At 34.8% G+C, this 15,871-nt stretch overlaps 2 protein-coding genes and 1 pseudogene across 2 annotated transcripts; 1 reads left to right on the top strand and 2 right to left on the bottom strand.

Annotated features, from left to right (window-relative positions):
• The first annotated feature begins 1,903 nt into the window (after window positions 1-1,903).
• On the top strand, window positions 1,904-4,449 carry LOC123663469 (DNA repair and recombination protein RAD54-like). Its single transcript, XM_045598148.1, has one exon. It carries the CDS (start codon window positions 1,992-1,994, stop codon window positions 4,284-4,286), a length of 2,295 nt encoding a protein of 764 aa, XP_045454104.1. The 5' UTR covers window positions 1,904-1,991; the 3' UTR covers window positions 4,287-4,449.
• Window positions 4,450-4,867: 418 nt separating this feature from the next.
• Window positions 4,868-15,594, bottom strand: LOC123663379 (protein adenylyltransferase SelO-like). Its single transcript, XM_045598067.1, has 12 exons — window positions 15,213-15,594; window positions 14,184-14,347; window positions 12,410-12,490; window positions 11,280-11,443; window positions 10,374-10,549; window positions 9,814-9,913; window positions 8,818-8,978; window positions 8,307-8,428; window positions 7,381-7,510; window positions 5,888-6,014; window positions 5,387-5,499; window positions 4,868-5,079 (listed from the first exon to the last, which is right to left on the bottom strand). The coding sequence occupies exons 1-12, from the start codon at window positions 15,402-15,404 to the stop codon at window positions 4,957-4,959; spliced, it is 1,653 nt and encodes a 550-aa protein (XP_045454023.1). The 5' UTR covers window positions 15,405-15,594; the 3' UTR covers window positions 4,868-4,956.
• Window positions 7,869-7,987, bottom strand: LOC123663786 (annotated as a pseudogene).
• Window positions 15,595-15,871: the final 277 nt, after the last annotated feature.

Here is a 15,871-nt window from a genome sequence, read left to right as displayed (position 1 = left end):
TAATCTATAAAGGCAGATTTACACAGGGTCAGTAGCTGTCGCCAATGCTGGCTCCGAAAACTGACTCATACAATTTACACGCAGTCAGTATTTCGTCAGTAGTCTTATGGTGTACACACGTTTGTAAAGTCAGTGCGTTGTTTGTAGCTTGACTTTGGCATCGGAGTGATTGCGTGAGTGATCGCTAGATAGTTACATAGTAAATTAGGTAGGATGCGTTCGGAATATTTATAAATTAGCAGTAGGAAACAATAATTACAGTAGGAATAGGCGCAGTCGTCGATATAATGGCGTAGTATATGCCTTGTAAATACCTTCTGGTAAGATTACTGATTTGTGAAAAAAGTGTAATGTGCCCGACAAAATGTTTTAAAAATAAATGTGTGAGAGAAATTGTCAGTTCTTTGGGGCCCCCTGAGAATGGGGGCCCTGGGCACGGGCCCTGTGTGCCCTTATGGTGAAGAGGCCACGCTCCCGCGCTACCACCACCGCCGCCCCGTTGCCCGCAAAATTCGTTGCACCGGCCTTGGCTCCTTAAAGTCCGTGGCATAGGCAGTTTTTTTTTCAATGGCTAGGATCGCAAGGCCAGATAGCTTGCAAATGTTGTTGGTAATGTGCAATAAATTCTTAAAGCTTTTAACATTTGGAAACGCTTCTTGCAGGTCATGCTTGATCTTTCTTGATCTTTTAAAATTTCCTATAAATATTCTTTATTGTACACCAAAGACAAATACAATATATGTACTAAGATTCACAACATAGTCTTAGCTTTGTACAATAGGCGGCCTTATCGCTAAAAAGCGATCTCAACCAGGCAACCGTGTTGCGGAGGATGTAATGACCTGGGAATACAGACAGACATAGGTGTACTTATAATGTTTGTATTGACTGAGCGCGTCTGATATGAAGCGGCAAGGAGGTCCAAAGCCGAACAGCTTCTACGGAGAAGAACTTAAAATAGGAGGAAGTTTTGTGAGATAGAATTTTTAGGACTATACTTTCTAGATCACATAAGATGCGTTCATGAATTACTTAATTAGTATGTGTTCAAAAACGAACTGGGCGTATGGAAATACAAGTTTGTTTTTCAAAAATAATATATTAAGATTTGATTACTTAATAAAATATATGAGATTGTAGGAGAAGAGGCTTCACTTATATACGGTATTTTAAATTCTTGTCTCAAGGATTTGACGCCCCCATGAAACTGCCACCCGGGCAAGTGCCCCGGTTTGCCCCCTTAGATCCAGGGCTACGTTGGGTAATCTTTTATTTTTTTTCATAACTGGGTTGGTAGATATAACAGGTATATTGAATTACTGATATATAAGGCGCGTTCCTCTAAAGACCCACAATTCTTAATTTGCCGTTGTACTGAAGTAAAAAAACGCCACCGGCGTTATAGTCGTAGACGAATTTTATAAGTGGAACGCATGTTTGGGCACTGTCAAGTGTTAGTCATATGCTCGCAATATGGCGGCATGGTGAAAACATGCAGCTGTGGGGGCTGTGAGTAAATATTTCGCATGGATTGGAATAAAATTTAATTCAACGTGGATTTCCGTAAACTTATCGTTCCATTTTGGACAAAACGAATGAGAAATAATCACTCGGAAAGCTCATCAAAATCTAATGACATTCACAATTTGACATCGACAGTTGTTTTTCAATAATTCCCGCAAAGCAAACTCTGACCCATCTATATTTTGTGGGCAATGTGGTCATGGACAGTAACGTCATCTATGAAGTGGTGGAACGACAGAAAGTTCGTTACTATCGTTGTGGTCGTTTAGTGAACCGCACCATCATTTGACATTGTCAACGATTTGACAACAACTTTGCTAAAATGTCATAACAAAAGTCGCACAAGTTTTGACATGCAGCTTAAGTTCAAATCAAGTTCAAATGTTTTAAAAGAAGCCAAACATAATAGTTTCATTTTAATCAATTATAATATTTTTAATGGATATATTACTACAGTAACTTACAAAATGAGGCGCAGTTTAGCGCCGAGCCAAATAGGCTCCGGTGACAATGTGTTTAAAAGTCCATTACTAGCTGAATCAAAAAGAAAGAAGCGGGAATGCACAAGAATACCGCTAACACAAAAGTCAGCTTCTCAATCGCTATCATCCACAGATCACGAGAATCTCATTAAGCAGATATTGAGCAAACCTTTCAAAGTCCCTATACCAAATTACGTATCGTCTTATTGCAGTAAGAGCTTAGGATTAAAACGGACTCAAGTAAGACGGGCTCTACATGACCCTGATGAACCTAATGCACTTGTTTTATACCGTCCCCCGTACATACCAGAACATGAAAAGATGAAAATGAACGCTAATGATATAAAAGTCGCTGTTGTGGTCGATCCCATTCTAGGAAACATCTTACGTCCCCACCAAAGGGAAGGTGTCAAGTTCATGTACGACTGTGTGACTGGAAAACAGATAGAAAACGCTTATGGGTGTATAATGGCTGATGAAATGGGCTTAGGAAAGACTCTCCAATGTATAACTCTTTTGTGGACCCTTTTACGACAAGGACCCGACTGCAAACCTACTATAAGTAAAGCGATAATCGTATGCCCGAGCAGCTTAGTCAAAAACTGGTATAATGAAATAGGAAAGTGGCTCGGTCAGAGGATAAACGCATTGCCAATGGACGGTGGCTCAAAAGCAGAGATAACTCTGAAATTACAACAGTTTATGAATACGTTTGCTGCAATCAGAGTCGCAACTCCTGTCCTTATCATATCTTATGAAACATTTAGGATATACTCTAACATCTTACATGCTTCCGAAGTTGGTCTAGTCCTTTGTGATGAGGGTCACAGGCTTAAAAACAGTGAGAATCAAACGTACCAAGCTTTAATGGGTTTGAAAGCTAAAAGAAGAATTTTAATATCAGGGACTCCCATACAGAATGATTTAACAGAATATTTCAGCTTAGTTCATTTCGTTAATGAAGGAATTCTTGGTACAGCTCAAGAGTTCAAAAAGAGATACGAAAACCCAATATTAAAAGGGCAAGACGCACTAGCAACAGTTCCAGAAAGGGAGAGAGCTCAAGAATGCCTTCAAACTCTGACATCTATAGTCAACAAATGTATGATTCGGCGAACTAGTACTTTACTTACAAAGTACTTGCCGGTCAAGTTCGAACAAGTTATTTGTGTGAAAATGACACCACTGCAAACGCAGATATATAAAAACTTTATTAAGTCCGATTCTATAAGGAATAAGTTTGCTGGAACCGGTGAAAAGAATACTCTTAGTGCCCTTTCAAGTATTACGACACTTAAAAAGCTTTGCAATCATCCAGATTTGGTCTATGACAAGATTATAGAAAGATCGGAAGGTTTCGAAAAGGCAAGAGATCTATTGCCAAGTAATTATGACAATAAAGATGTCCGCCCCGAGTATTCTGGAAAGTTGATGATTTTAGACTGTATATTAGCAAATTTAAAAACAAACACAGATGATAAGATTGTCCTCGTTTCAAACTATACTCAGACCCTAGACCTGTTTGAAAAACTGTGTAGAAAAAGATGTTATCAATACGTAAGGTTAGATGGATCTATGACAATAAAAAAACGAGCAAAGGTGGTTGAAAGTTTTAATAATAAAGACTCCAAAGAATGGATATTCATGTTAAGTTCTAAAGCAGGAGGATGTGGCTTGAATCTCATTGGTGCTAACCGTCTAATCATGTTCGATCCAGACTGGAACCCAGCTAATGATGAACAAGCAATGGCAAGAGTATGGCGAGATGGACAAAAGAAACCTTGCTATATTTACAGACTTCTAGCAACAGGTACTATTGAAGAAAAGATCTTCCAACGCCAGGCGCACAAGAAAGCTCTCAGCGACACTGTCGTCGATCAAAATGAAGAATCCTTAAGACACTTTACTTCCGATGATTTGAAAGACTTATTCCGTTTAGAAGAGAACACATTATCAGACACTCATAGCAAATTCAAATGTAAGAGATGCGTCAATAACATCCAAGTTACGTTACCCCCAGAAAGCTCAGACTGTACGTCAGATTTATCAAACTGGTATCATTGTGCTGATAAGAAAAATTTAGCAGATTTAGTTCTGAAACAATGCTGGGATCTAGCTAAGAGCATATCATTCGTTTTCCATCACCGTTCAGCTGAAACAGAGGCACAGAAGAATAATGAAGAAGATAAAGAGAATGTTCAAGAACGAAAGAGAAGGAAAATAGAAATAGATGAAGACTATTCAGAGCCTGACGATAGTGGTGATGAAGATTATGAATAAGTTATTTTTGAATTGTGATATGTAATTTTTGTATATTATAAATAATAATAATAAGATTTTCAAATTATAGGGTTGATGATATACACTATACAGTGATCTTGTGATTGTTAATTATGTATAATTGTAAAAAAAAAATACTCTAATGGTTGAGATATTCCAAAAACATCATGCTTATCCTTATTTCTTATACCCTCTCAAACTGAATTGTTTAACAAATTAGCTCTAAAGCAGTATTATATAATATAAAACAATGAATATAAATGTTAATTATTTTTCATTTTTTGTAAATTTAACAGTATCATGTCAAAAAAGTTTTTAAATACAAACTAAAAATTACTTTATAAATAAAACAATGCATACAAATATATTAAGATTTTTATTTTTTAAAAGTAATTAACATCAAATATAACCTTTCCGAAAAATAAATAAACTACCAATTTTATTGGCTCCAAATGTAAAAAAAAAAAAATCAAATTCAAATATACACATATAACAACTATTTGTTAAAACTTATTTATCATAATGCATATCCCAACTTATTTCAATGAGGTTCTATATTATTTCAATTACATACATAATAATTACTACAGTAATACACCGTGTCTTTATTTCTCTTTAAGTTATTTATGTATGACCAGTTAAGCAAATTATATACGATGTCATAGTTTTCTTAACTGGAACAACTCAATTTCAGTCCATAAGACCAGCTTGGAGGTTGAGCTGCGTATCCCAGTTCTTCAGCCTCTTGGTTTATTTCATATGGTTGTTTGAATATTTTTAATAATAGTCTGACCTAAAAAAAATAAAAAAATTAAAAATTACAATATTATCTTTGTATTAAGATTTTATTTTAAAAGACTATTTTACATATTGACAACTTATTTAGTCTATTTTTAGAACCATTTGAACTATCACTACAACTAGAACCTCCAACTCAAAAATAGCAATATTAGTAGTAGTAAAGTGACAGTCTGAACTCATAAAATCACATACATCCAGACTAAAAAGAACTTTATAAACTGTCTTAAGTAAAGGTTGTACCAGCACAAGTTTCTATGACCACGGCCACAATATGATCTTACAATAACACATATTTGTACCTTATGGAAATCATTATTCTCAGCATCGACTATGGCCTCCTGTAGAATCCAATTCCTAGGAACGTAAAGTGGGTTCACTTTCAACATTCGAGAACGACGAGACTGCTCGCTTACTGTTAACAAAATAAACGTAGTATGTATTAATGAGCTACAATTATACATTTTGTACTGTAAATCAGCATCGGGATCCCAACTCCTACACTTTGCCACACTACTAAAAAATAGGGGTCGGTGGTAGAAAGGTGAAAATTTAGGGTTGTATGTATTCTTCAGTGCCGTCATAATAAAAAAAAAAAAATCTGCCAAAAAAATGAAAAAGACATATTTTGGAGGTGGGTTTTATAACATAGGGCTTTAAAAAATTGTTTACGACCGATTCTCAGACTTACCAAATATGCACAAAAAATTTCATAAGAATCGGTCAAACCGTTTCACAGGAAGTTGGGTCCTAACACTGTGACAGGAGAATATATATTAAATTGAATATAGATTAATACTCACCATTTTCCTTTTCTAATCTTTCTTTATATTTCTGTACCCATTTTTCCCATCCTTTAGCCTTGCTAACTTTAGCTAGCGACCAATTTTTATCTAACACTTTACTTTCCAATAATTTTTCTGTGTCTATCTGTAAATAAACATATACAATATATAACAATGATTGTTATAGTATATAGTTACATAAATAATTATTTATGTAAATAATACACAACATAATAAAAAGTTTAAGAGAGGGCTCAACAGGAAATACGCTTCAGCCTGTAATATCCCACTACTGGGCATAGGCCTCTTTCCCCGTGTAGGAGAAGGATCAGAGCTTAATCCACCACGCTGCTCCAATGCGGGTTAGCGGATATATTCCCTACTATGAGTAACGATCGCTATCAGACGTAGATGATAACAACCGGGACCGACGGCTTAACGTGCTCTCCGAAGCACGGTGGGGAGACCCACAAGGACTGCACAAACACCTGTATGGCCAATACAAATGTTAGTCATGTGCGGGGATCGAACCCGCAACCGCCAGCGCAACAGGTACAATCCATGGCTGTAACCGTTACGCCAACGCGGCGCAACAGGAAATATCCAGTTTAAAATATGGAACAGCACGACTGGGGAAGTGCTTGTACCCTACAGAAGACCACAGCTAAATAACACTGTTTTCAAGCAGTGTTGTATTCCTGTGGTAAGTGCCCAGAGCTTCTGGAGGAGATTGGGGGGTCGAGTCAGCAACGCGCTTGCGATGCTTCTGGTGTTGCAGACGTCTGTAAGCTACAGTAACCTTACAATCAGGTGAGCCGTACGCTTGTTTGCCGACCTAATGGTATAAAAAATGAAATAATTCAGGAGATAACTTTCAAAACAACTCAAGTCTTCTTTTCCACAACAACTCAAGTTTTCTTTTCCACAATTACAATATTTGAAAGTGACGAACTACAATATTGAACTCGTTTCTAATTATTTTCTTCAGTTCTTATTTTTTCGCTTTAATTAATTTCTCTTATAAATATTTTTACTCTGTACTTGTAATATTTTCTTGACGTGCAATAAAATGTACTTGTATTGTACTGTTAGACTTGGTGTTTGTAAGGAATTAAGTTAGAACCAGCCCACAAGCAGAACAAAGTTTTGCTAAATTACTACTTTTGGGGTTGTCTATAAATGGATGGACAGTGAGAGAGTATCTAATATATAAAATTCTCGTGTCATGGTGTTAAACATTGAACTCCTCCAAAACGGCTCGACCGATTTTAATAACATTTTGTGGGCATATCGGGTAGGTCTGAGAATCGGCCAACATCTATTTTTCATACCCCTAAGTTTTAAGGGGAGGGGGGGGGAGATTAAGCGGGTTAATAACCTATATGGCAAAGAAACGTTTGCGGGGTCAGCTAGTTTTACTATATACTTTTTTACTGTATATTGTTTTGTAAGTGTTCTGTGTCTCATCTGTTGGCGATCCTTTAAATACATTATATATACTAATAACTGACCTCCGCCAGTTGTCGGAAAGTAGCCGTGAAGTCTGAAGTTGTCTGTTGCATTAATTGTAAGAGATCTTTCACAAGGTATTCGTCTCCATCTTGAATTTCTTCCAAACCGAGTTTCATCAAATAAGTTTTCCTACAATTAAAATAATAATAATATTATTTAGAGTTCCACCGGTAACAGATAAAATTTATTTAGCGAATTAGTTACTGACAAGTTTTCTCAGCTGGAAGTGAAACCAACCCTTTGGACGACAATCACCTCAGCTAAAGCTCAAGACATTGTTATCTGACAGATAAAGTGGGATTTGATTGTGAAAAAAGTATAAATTATAACCTTTATCTGTTAGACACGATTACGTCAGATAGTTTTATCAGCAAATGATGAAACAAAAAATAAAAATTGCTTGCGTACAAAGTACACATGTCAGAAGTGAAACTTCTTTGGCAAACTAATTCAAAAAATAACGAATTGAAAAAAAAAAAAAACAAAAAGCCTACGTCACGAGGTGTTCCCAGACGGTCACCCATCCAACAACTGACCGCACCCGACGTTACTTAAGTTCGGTGATTCGACGAGAACTGGTGCATTCAACGTGGTATGGACGTTTAAAAATTAGTGACGCGTGACGCGTTTGATCCGTAAAAACTTTACCCCTCATGCACCTCAAGATGTTTCACTTCAAAAACATTTATTATTTGAGTTGATCTTTAAACTACCAGTCATACACCCTTGTCGCTTTTGATTTTAAAAATTACTAAAAGCAAAAAGTATTGCATAAAATTTAAAGCGATTTTAAGAATTGTGCCTAGGTTTATCTTTGACTTAGATAGTTTTCTAGTAATTTAGACATCATTTTTCAATGTCCGTGCACATGCAGAAGTCCAAAGTATGAGGCTAGTAAAGAAAACGTAATCAAGTTAATGCTTACAGTATTTTCGCCTTGACATATTCTTCAAGGGTTTTGTGGATTTCTTTAATCTTCTTCTGATGTTCTTCTGACAGTATGGGCTGTAACGCTTCGGCAAATTTCTCCAAATTCCATATTAATATCTAAAATATAAATTACATCAGACTTTAAGACAGTACAAGAAAGAAGAAAATATAATATAAGAAAAGCAAATATTGGCTATTTGCATTTTTTTTTTTTTTTTTTATTAAAAACTATATAACTATTTTTTTAGTACTAAGGTGGAAAACTAATCCTATGAAAACTTGTAACACCAGGAGTACTGCAAGCTCGTCACCGACCCTACCCAGAACTCTGGCCACCTTACTCACCAAGGAACACAACACTGCTTGAAAACAGTATTATTTAGCTGTGATCTTCTGTAAAGTCGAGGTATTTCCCTAGTCGGGCTGCTCCAGATTTTGAGGAGGACATTTTACTGTGCCTTACAACAGCGCCACTATTGTTAAATTACTTAATAAAGAAAACTAACCTCTGGCTGTTTGTTAAATGCGTATCTGCCCATGTCGTCTGATGAGTTGGGCACATAGTGCTCATTGTAATGGTCTATGAACCCATAGGGTCCGTAGTCTATGGTCAGACCGAGGATGCTTATGTTATCTGTGTTAAGGACACCGTGAGTGAAGCCTATACCTAGAAAATATATATTTGTTAAAAAATACAACCAAAAATATACAAAAAAACCTTAATGAGTACATTTCTTTTGTCATATAGGGAGAAAAAAAGGCCTATTTTTTTTTTCTAAGTAATTTACAAAAGAAAATCTTTTGCTATATCAATTGAATATGTATGTATTTATCACATCGATAGTCATAGCCTGTTGTTTTATTACAACATTGCTCAATAAACAGGTATTCTACAATTATTTTAACTCTTTTATTAGTAAATTATTTTTCACGCGCTTCAGCCTATAATATCCCACTGCTGGGGATAGGCTTCTTTCCTCATGTAGGAGAAAGATCAGAGCTTAATTCACTACTAGTCATGTTGGCACCAGTGGCGTAGCCTGGGCACCAGTGGCGTAGTAGGGGGTGCAGGGCAGGTAAATCAATAAAAAAGTATGTATGTATGTATGTATGTGTGTCATGTTTGTAGAAATTTATATATGTATTTTGATTAAACTTTATTACTATTGCGCAAGCCCGTTACACTGCTAACTTTTTTCTGTTGAATAATCTGGAAGAGATCGCTATTTAGTGATAAGATCGCCCATTGCACTATATGTGTCTAGAATTAAGGTTTGCTATGTATAAAATCTTTAGTTGCAATAAAGTCGTTTATTATTATTAAAGTACTACACACACTATCATGTATTTGACACACACACGCATATAAACTCTTTTCTTTATTATGATAGAAGTATAGTCTTTGACAACAGACCCTTCATAATGTTAAAACTGATAATTTAATTTAATTATGGTCGAATTTCGACCACTGGTCGACCGCTACTGTAGATAATAACACCCACCTTGCCACGTAGCTACCATGTCCAAGTTCCTGTGCGCTACTTCCGAGTAAAACTTCACATATCTCTCTTCATCAGTCACATCGATTTCAGGGAAATGATTCTGTGAAATATCATATCAAATGCAGGTGGAATATTGATATATAAAAACCCGTGAAGTATATAAAATGCTCATATATTCCTTTCATCGGTTGCTGATAATACTATCAGACATTTAACGGTATCCAAGATGTTAAGGTTTTTCAATCAATTTTTTACTCTTCTTCGATACCTCTTCCTTGCCATCAAACTTGTTTGTCAGACATTCGCAACTTGTGAATCAGACCCTTATAGCTTTTTCAGCTCCTGCTGATAAAGCCGATCAAAAAATTTCGCGAAAAAAACAGACCCAAGACTCGATTGTAAATATTTCAAATACCTTAGAAACTGTTAATAAAATCTTTCAAGCGGCTTGAATGTATTCTATATTACTTGGTGTGACAAAATGTGAAAAAGGTGTGTCACAGTTTAATTTAACCTTTAATAGGCTATATAGCATCATGTTGTGACTGTGTAATCAATACCTTAATAATAAAGTCAGCTAAAGTCTTCTCCAAGTCCGGTTCTTTCCGCTTGTGGAGTATTTCAAAGGATCCTATCCTGTACCAAGTGGGCGCTAGTCGTACCACAATGGCTGCCTTTTCTTTTCGAGCCCTTCCGCTGTAGGTTTTATCTCTCCAGACTTTATGATCGTCAGAAACTGAAAGACATTAATAATAATTATAAATTATAACATCTTAGTTTTCACTTGATAGTCCTAAGGATTGCTGATTAAAATGTTAAAGACATACATCCTGTTCAATATAGATACTAAAGCCCGCGAATGATTTTTTATTTTGTTTGCGTAAACAAAACACCTTATATAACTCAAACGATGTTACAAAATAAAAAACATTCTCATTATATCTTTTATCTAAACTACAGCTTCCTTTTGACTGAGTTTAATATTTATAGCTTAGAAGTGGCATGTATTATATGTGGTTTAGCTTAAAGAATCCTAAGCTAGCTAGGAATACCCATCCTTTAAGAGGGCATTCAAGTATTACGTAATGCAATTTTTGAAGATTTTTGACCCTACTTCCCTCCCTCCCGTCATACCATTCTTCTGCACCACGCCTCCATAATCGTTAAGTAACACTCAAGTGACCAAAGACAGAATAATTTTCTTTATTTTTTAGTTTTTCTTTAGCCGTTTTCCAAATTTGGTTGGCATTTTTGGGCACAGTTGCCCTGGCAAGTCAGCATATCATTTATATACGGTTGGACCGATTTCGCTAATTCTTTTTTAAAAATATTCCTTGAAGTACGAGGATGGTTCTTACGGAGAGAAAAATTCTAAAAAAAAAAATTAATAAAATTAAAGAATCGACTGTTAGGCGATACGAAGTTCGCCGGGTCAGCTAGTTAATCATAAAAATACAAAATCTCACCAACAAGCGCAGCAGCCCGAGTGGTAGGAATACCGAGGTGGTAGCAAGCTTCACTAGCTACCATCTCTCTGATCGATGATCGCAGAACAGCGCGCCCATCTCCGAAGCGAGAGTACGGGGTCTCACCGGAGCCTTTCAGTTGGGGTTGCCAGGATTCGCCTTTACTGTATTATATTTATTTATTTACCAACAAAAAAAAAACATTGCAATAGGCAATCTGTATAATTTTAAGATAGTATCGATGCCAATTACATGATTTACAGGTATATACATCATTCTTAATTAATTTATATTAATTTTTTCACAATTTTTGGAGAAAAATATACTAAATAAGTGACTTTATGTTACATATTTCTGTGACGTAATATAAAAGGCAAAATTAACAATTAAGATTTCAAAAGTTATAGTAATAAACTTGACAAAGTGTGCAGGTTATATGCCAGGTTATGAACAAATATGTTTCATTCTAAGGCTTGAGACTGAATCCTGAACAAAATCTGTTACAGGTACATTGATTTATTGAAAAATTTTGTCAAGTAATTATGTGTAATAAAAATAACTGTTTAAATGACTATTTTTATTTCTACTATTGAATGTTAATTTGAATTGGTATGACACAGAAGGAAATTTCTTGATCAACATATGGAGCATCCTAACTGGTGTAGTACCTCAACCTTACAGAAGATCACAGCTAAATAATACTGCTTTCAAGTTGTGTTGTTTAGCTGGTTCCTGTTTGCGAAAGGTGACCAGAGCTCGTGGGGGGAATTAGGGATAAGGTTAGTAACGCCCTTGCGATGCTTCTGATGTTGCAGACCTTTATAAGCTACGGTAATCGCTTACCATCAGGTGAGCCGTATGTATGCCGACCTAGTTATATTTAAAAAAAAAACAGAATAAGAGAGGAAGAAACCTAGAGGGCGCCTCACAAACGCTTGTTCATAAACTCCAAAGGTGGTGTTGGAGAGTCAATATTAAAATAAAGATAAATGTCAGTATAGACAGTAATTGCAAAACAACATATAACAGAGCAGTATTATTGAAACCTAAACGAATAAAACTTTGTTTTCAACCCTCTAAAATACACAGTTTATATAAAATCCAACTGAAGTAAATAAAATATTATTTACCTGTTCACATATTCACCCAGAATGTGAGCCCTCCCATCTCCCAGCTGGTCAGCCCAGATGCCAAATTGATAGCCACCATATCTGAAACGATCATACGAAAAAAAATATTAAAAATACACTTGAAAAATTATCTGGCATAATAGGCATTCATCACTAACTACTCATCATCAAGCATCATATACATTAGTTTAAATTGTGACCAGGAAAATGACGCAAATGATTTCACATGAAGATAAGTGAAACCGGCTGGATCATCTAGTCACATATTATTCAGAAACTAACAACTCAGTATGACAAGAGTTTTTTTTTTTTATTTATATTGTATTTAGTTATGACACTTTAGATTATAGTTAAGAGCCATTTCACAAAAATCGGTAACAATCCGCGAAATTGTAATATTTTGACGTCGTTAATCTCAGTGTTGGATGCAATAATGTAATTTATATTCTTGAAATATAATAGAGCAACCTTTGTTGTAGTCCATAGTCAGATCAGAATTTTGATTTATATTATGTGTATAAAATTATTAACCTTTTCATCAGCCTCCTCCCTGGGTAAAGGGTCGCAATGTATACTTTGAAGTCCTACTTTTCAATAACCTTTACGTTGAAACCATTTTAAAAAATATCATAATATGTGGAATATAATTTTGTTGCGCACTATCGCAGATTTTTATTCCATTTGTATCTCTATTAAACGATAAATAAAAATTAAAGTTACGAATATTTTCCAAATAAGTACAATTTTAAAAGCGATATTTTTCTTAGAAAACTAAGAAATTTTAACGAACTATCTTCATCAAAGTAAACTTACATCATTAAGGAATACAAAAAAAATAATTAAAAGATGTAATCATTTTTAATACATTTTATATTAAATAATAAAAAGATAGTATATATTACCACGCATCAAGCCCAGTAAATCAGTCGAGCGCTAGCGCTCTTAGAGGTAAGGTCCACGCCAAATTCTGCGGAGCCGTCTCTTTCGCTCACACGCGGCAAGCGCCTGTTGTTATAGCGGATAAACCGCATTTGATACTTTTATAATAAAATATAAATAAAATAAACGTATTACGAAAATGACTGTAAAATAATATAATGATAATTTCTGTGAACAAATGTATAATTTAATTTTCTTTTCTCACACTATCAATACAAATAGGCATTTCAATCTGTTTGTCTTGTTATTTGTTAATTAATATGTTTGTCGGTGTCGATGTCATAAAATGCTATTTTATTCATATCGTAAATATTAGATTCATTCGTAAACTGGAAGAACTAAATCAATTTAAAAAAAAATTGTTTCATAAAATTGATTTTTTATTTTTATTTTAAATTTATTGACTGTTGTTATATAACACACTTGAAATTTTTAACAAATTAACTATGTAAAAAACATTTTATACCATAGTTATAATTTTTATTATACATCAGAAAATGATCAAGATGGTCTTTTGGTTGTCACACTATACGTACTAGCACAAAGATCGCGCGGCTCGTACGACTCGCGCGATGCGACCAAATTTACCTAAACTTGCAGAGCGTAAAATTGTGAAATGGCTCTTAACTAATACATATGTTTAAGATAAACATCTCCTTTATTTAATACTTATTATTAAATTAATAAATCAAAATATTATACACAAGATATAAAAAATAAAAAAAAAATGCTTTTTATAGATATGATCACACTTGTAAATCTTTTTTGTATGTCATGCTTTATTTTATCTTAAAATTGTAGTGAAGATGAAATAATGCTATTTTTTATTACCGACCTATGTGATACACTCAGTGTTCCTTCTGGTGCATAGTTTCCGGCCACAAAATTAATAAATTCTTCTGTCTCTGAAACCTTCGGGTCCAAGTCTAAAATATCACTCATCACCTCATCAGATGCACACACGAGATGAATCTTGCCTTGGAGAGGTTCAGTTGGCACCTGTAAATAAGAATTTTTTTCTAATATGATTAAAAATACTTAAAAACCAGTAAAATGCTGAGCATATTTGGACATTAGCATGACTCAAGCGGTGATCTAGCGTGACTGGTACTTCCTAAAAAATAAACGAAATACCATAGACCTAACCTCAATATTAGACCGTTCATTGGCATAATTTCGTCCCGTGATGTCCCTGGCGCTTTGGGAGGTGCAGCCCCTTTGCTCTTGGGTAACAAAATGCAGACACCCACCAGCCTCAACCGCTCTTAACTTTTATCCTAATAAAATTAATTTGGGGCTTTTTCACCAATTAGGATTAAAGTTAGGAATTAGGACCTGTTTCTCCTCTATTAATAATCTATAACTTTTAGGTACATATCTGTGAATGGAAATATCTCATAAATATTACTACATTATTACAATTCTAGTGAATTTAATGGTAAAGAAAGAATGATTATGTCAAAAATATGTGAAGATGAATTAAATGAAAAAAATGTATGCGTTGAATACAGTCATCCGTCAAATACGATAATCATAAAGGCTACTAAATCTCTATCTAAATCTAATCTATGGCTACTTATCTATACTATCTCTATCTAAATCTAAGGCTACTTGAAATATGCACCAGAAGCAAAATTCAGAGGAGCTACAAAATATGATAACTACCAAGACTATTTATAATTATCTAACTTTCCGATACTATAAAACTATATTAAATCGTAAAAAACCGTCATTTGGAAGTTACATAGGTTAGGGTTATTTTTTTTTTTGTAACGAAATTATGTCGATAAACGGTCAAATTTTGAACTTAGTTAATTCGACGGTTCTTAATCTAAGGCCTTACCACACTGAATAACAAACAAACCTTGGAGAACACGGCATTCTTCACAGCAACAGGTACATTGTACTCTGGACTTTCATCTATTGGTAAAACCGCATAATTTGGTGGATTTTTGAACTTCCACTCTTTAAAATCACTAACTAGCTTCGCCATACTCGACACAGTTATCTTTTGATCATGTAAAAGCGCGGTGAACACACAAAAAGCTCGCTTCATTAGTAAAAGTAGATTGATTTTAGTTCACTTTTTCGATATACGATTAACATAGTTTAGCGATTTAATAATTACACGATATGAAAATCAGATGAGGATATAAATATATGAATAGCTTATTACGAAATTGAAAATAACTTTTTTATTTTAACAATTACTGCTTCAATTCCTATACTTGTATTAACAATTTGGCAACAATAGTTGAACTTTGAAGTTGAAAGTTGACACTTGACACTTTTCAGCCGTCAGTTGGACCCATAGATAAATTTCTTTAATCATTGGTTGGACCACGGTCTTATATACAGGTCATGCAATTGAGCCCGTTTCCTTCGCGTCAACGCCGCAGTACGTCGCTGCTATCGACGGTTGCGGTCACGTGGTGCGGTGCGCAGTACGCAAGGCGCACTGCACACTCCAGTTGAATGACGTTTCATTGTAATCTATACTAATATACTAATATAATTAAAAGG

Source organism: Melitaea cinxia, chromosome 20 (assembly GCF_905220565.1).
Source record: "Melitaea cinxia chromosome 20, ilMelCinx1.1, whole genome shotgun sequence".
In the NCBI taxonomy this organism is placed as follows: Eukaryota; Metazoa; Arthropoda; class Insecta; order Lepidoptera; family Nymphalidae; genus Melitaea; species Melitaea cinxia.
Note: the sequence above shows the minus strand (reverse complement) of the source record. Positions and strands in the feature narration are given on the sequence as shown.

Bases quoted from the DNA above. Each gene is read 5' to 3' on its own strand.
- LOC123663469 (XM_045598148.1), top strand. From the start codon at position 1,992: ATGAGGCGCAGTTTAGCGCCGAGCCAAATAGGCTCCGGTGACAATGTG.
- LOC123663379 (XM_045598067.1), bottom strand. From the start codon at position 15,404: ATGAAGCGAGCTTTTTGTGTGTTCACCGCGCTTTTACATGATCAAAAG. The intron at 11,444-12,409 runs GTAAATAATATT...AATATAATACAG, and splicing joins CTGGGTGAATATGTGAACAG to TAAAGGCGAATCCTGGCAAC. The intron at 5,500-5,887 runs GTGAGTATTAAT...TTTTGTTAACAG, and splicing joins AAGATTAGAAAAGGAAAATG to TAAGCGAGCAGTCTCGTCGT.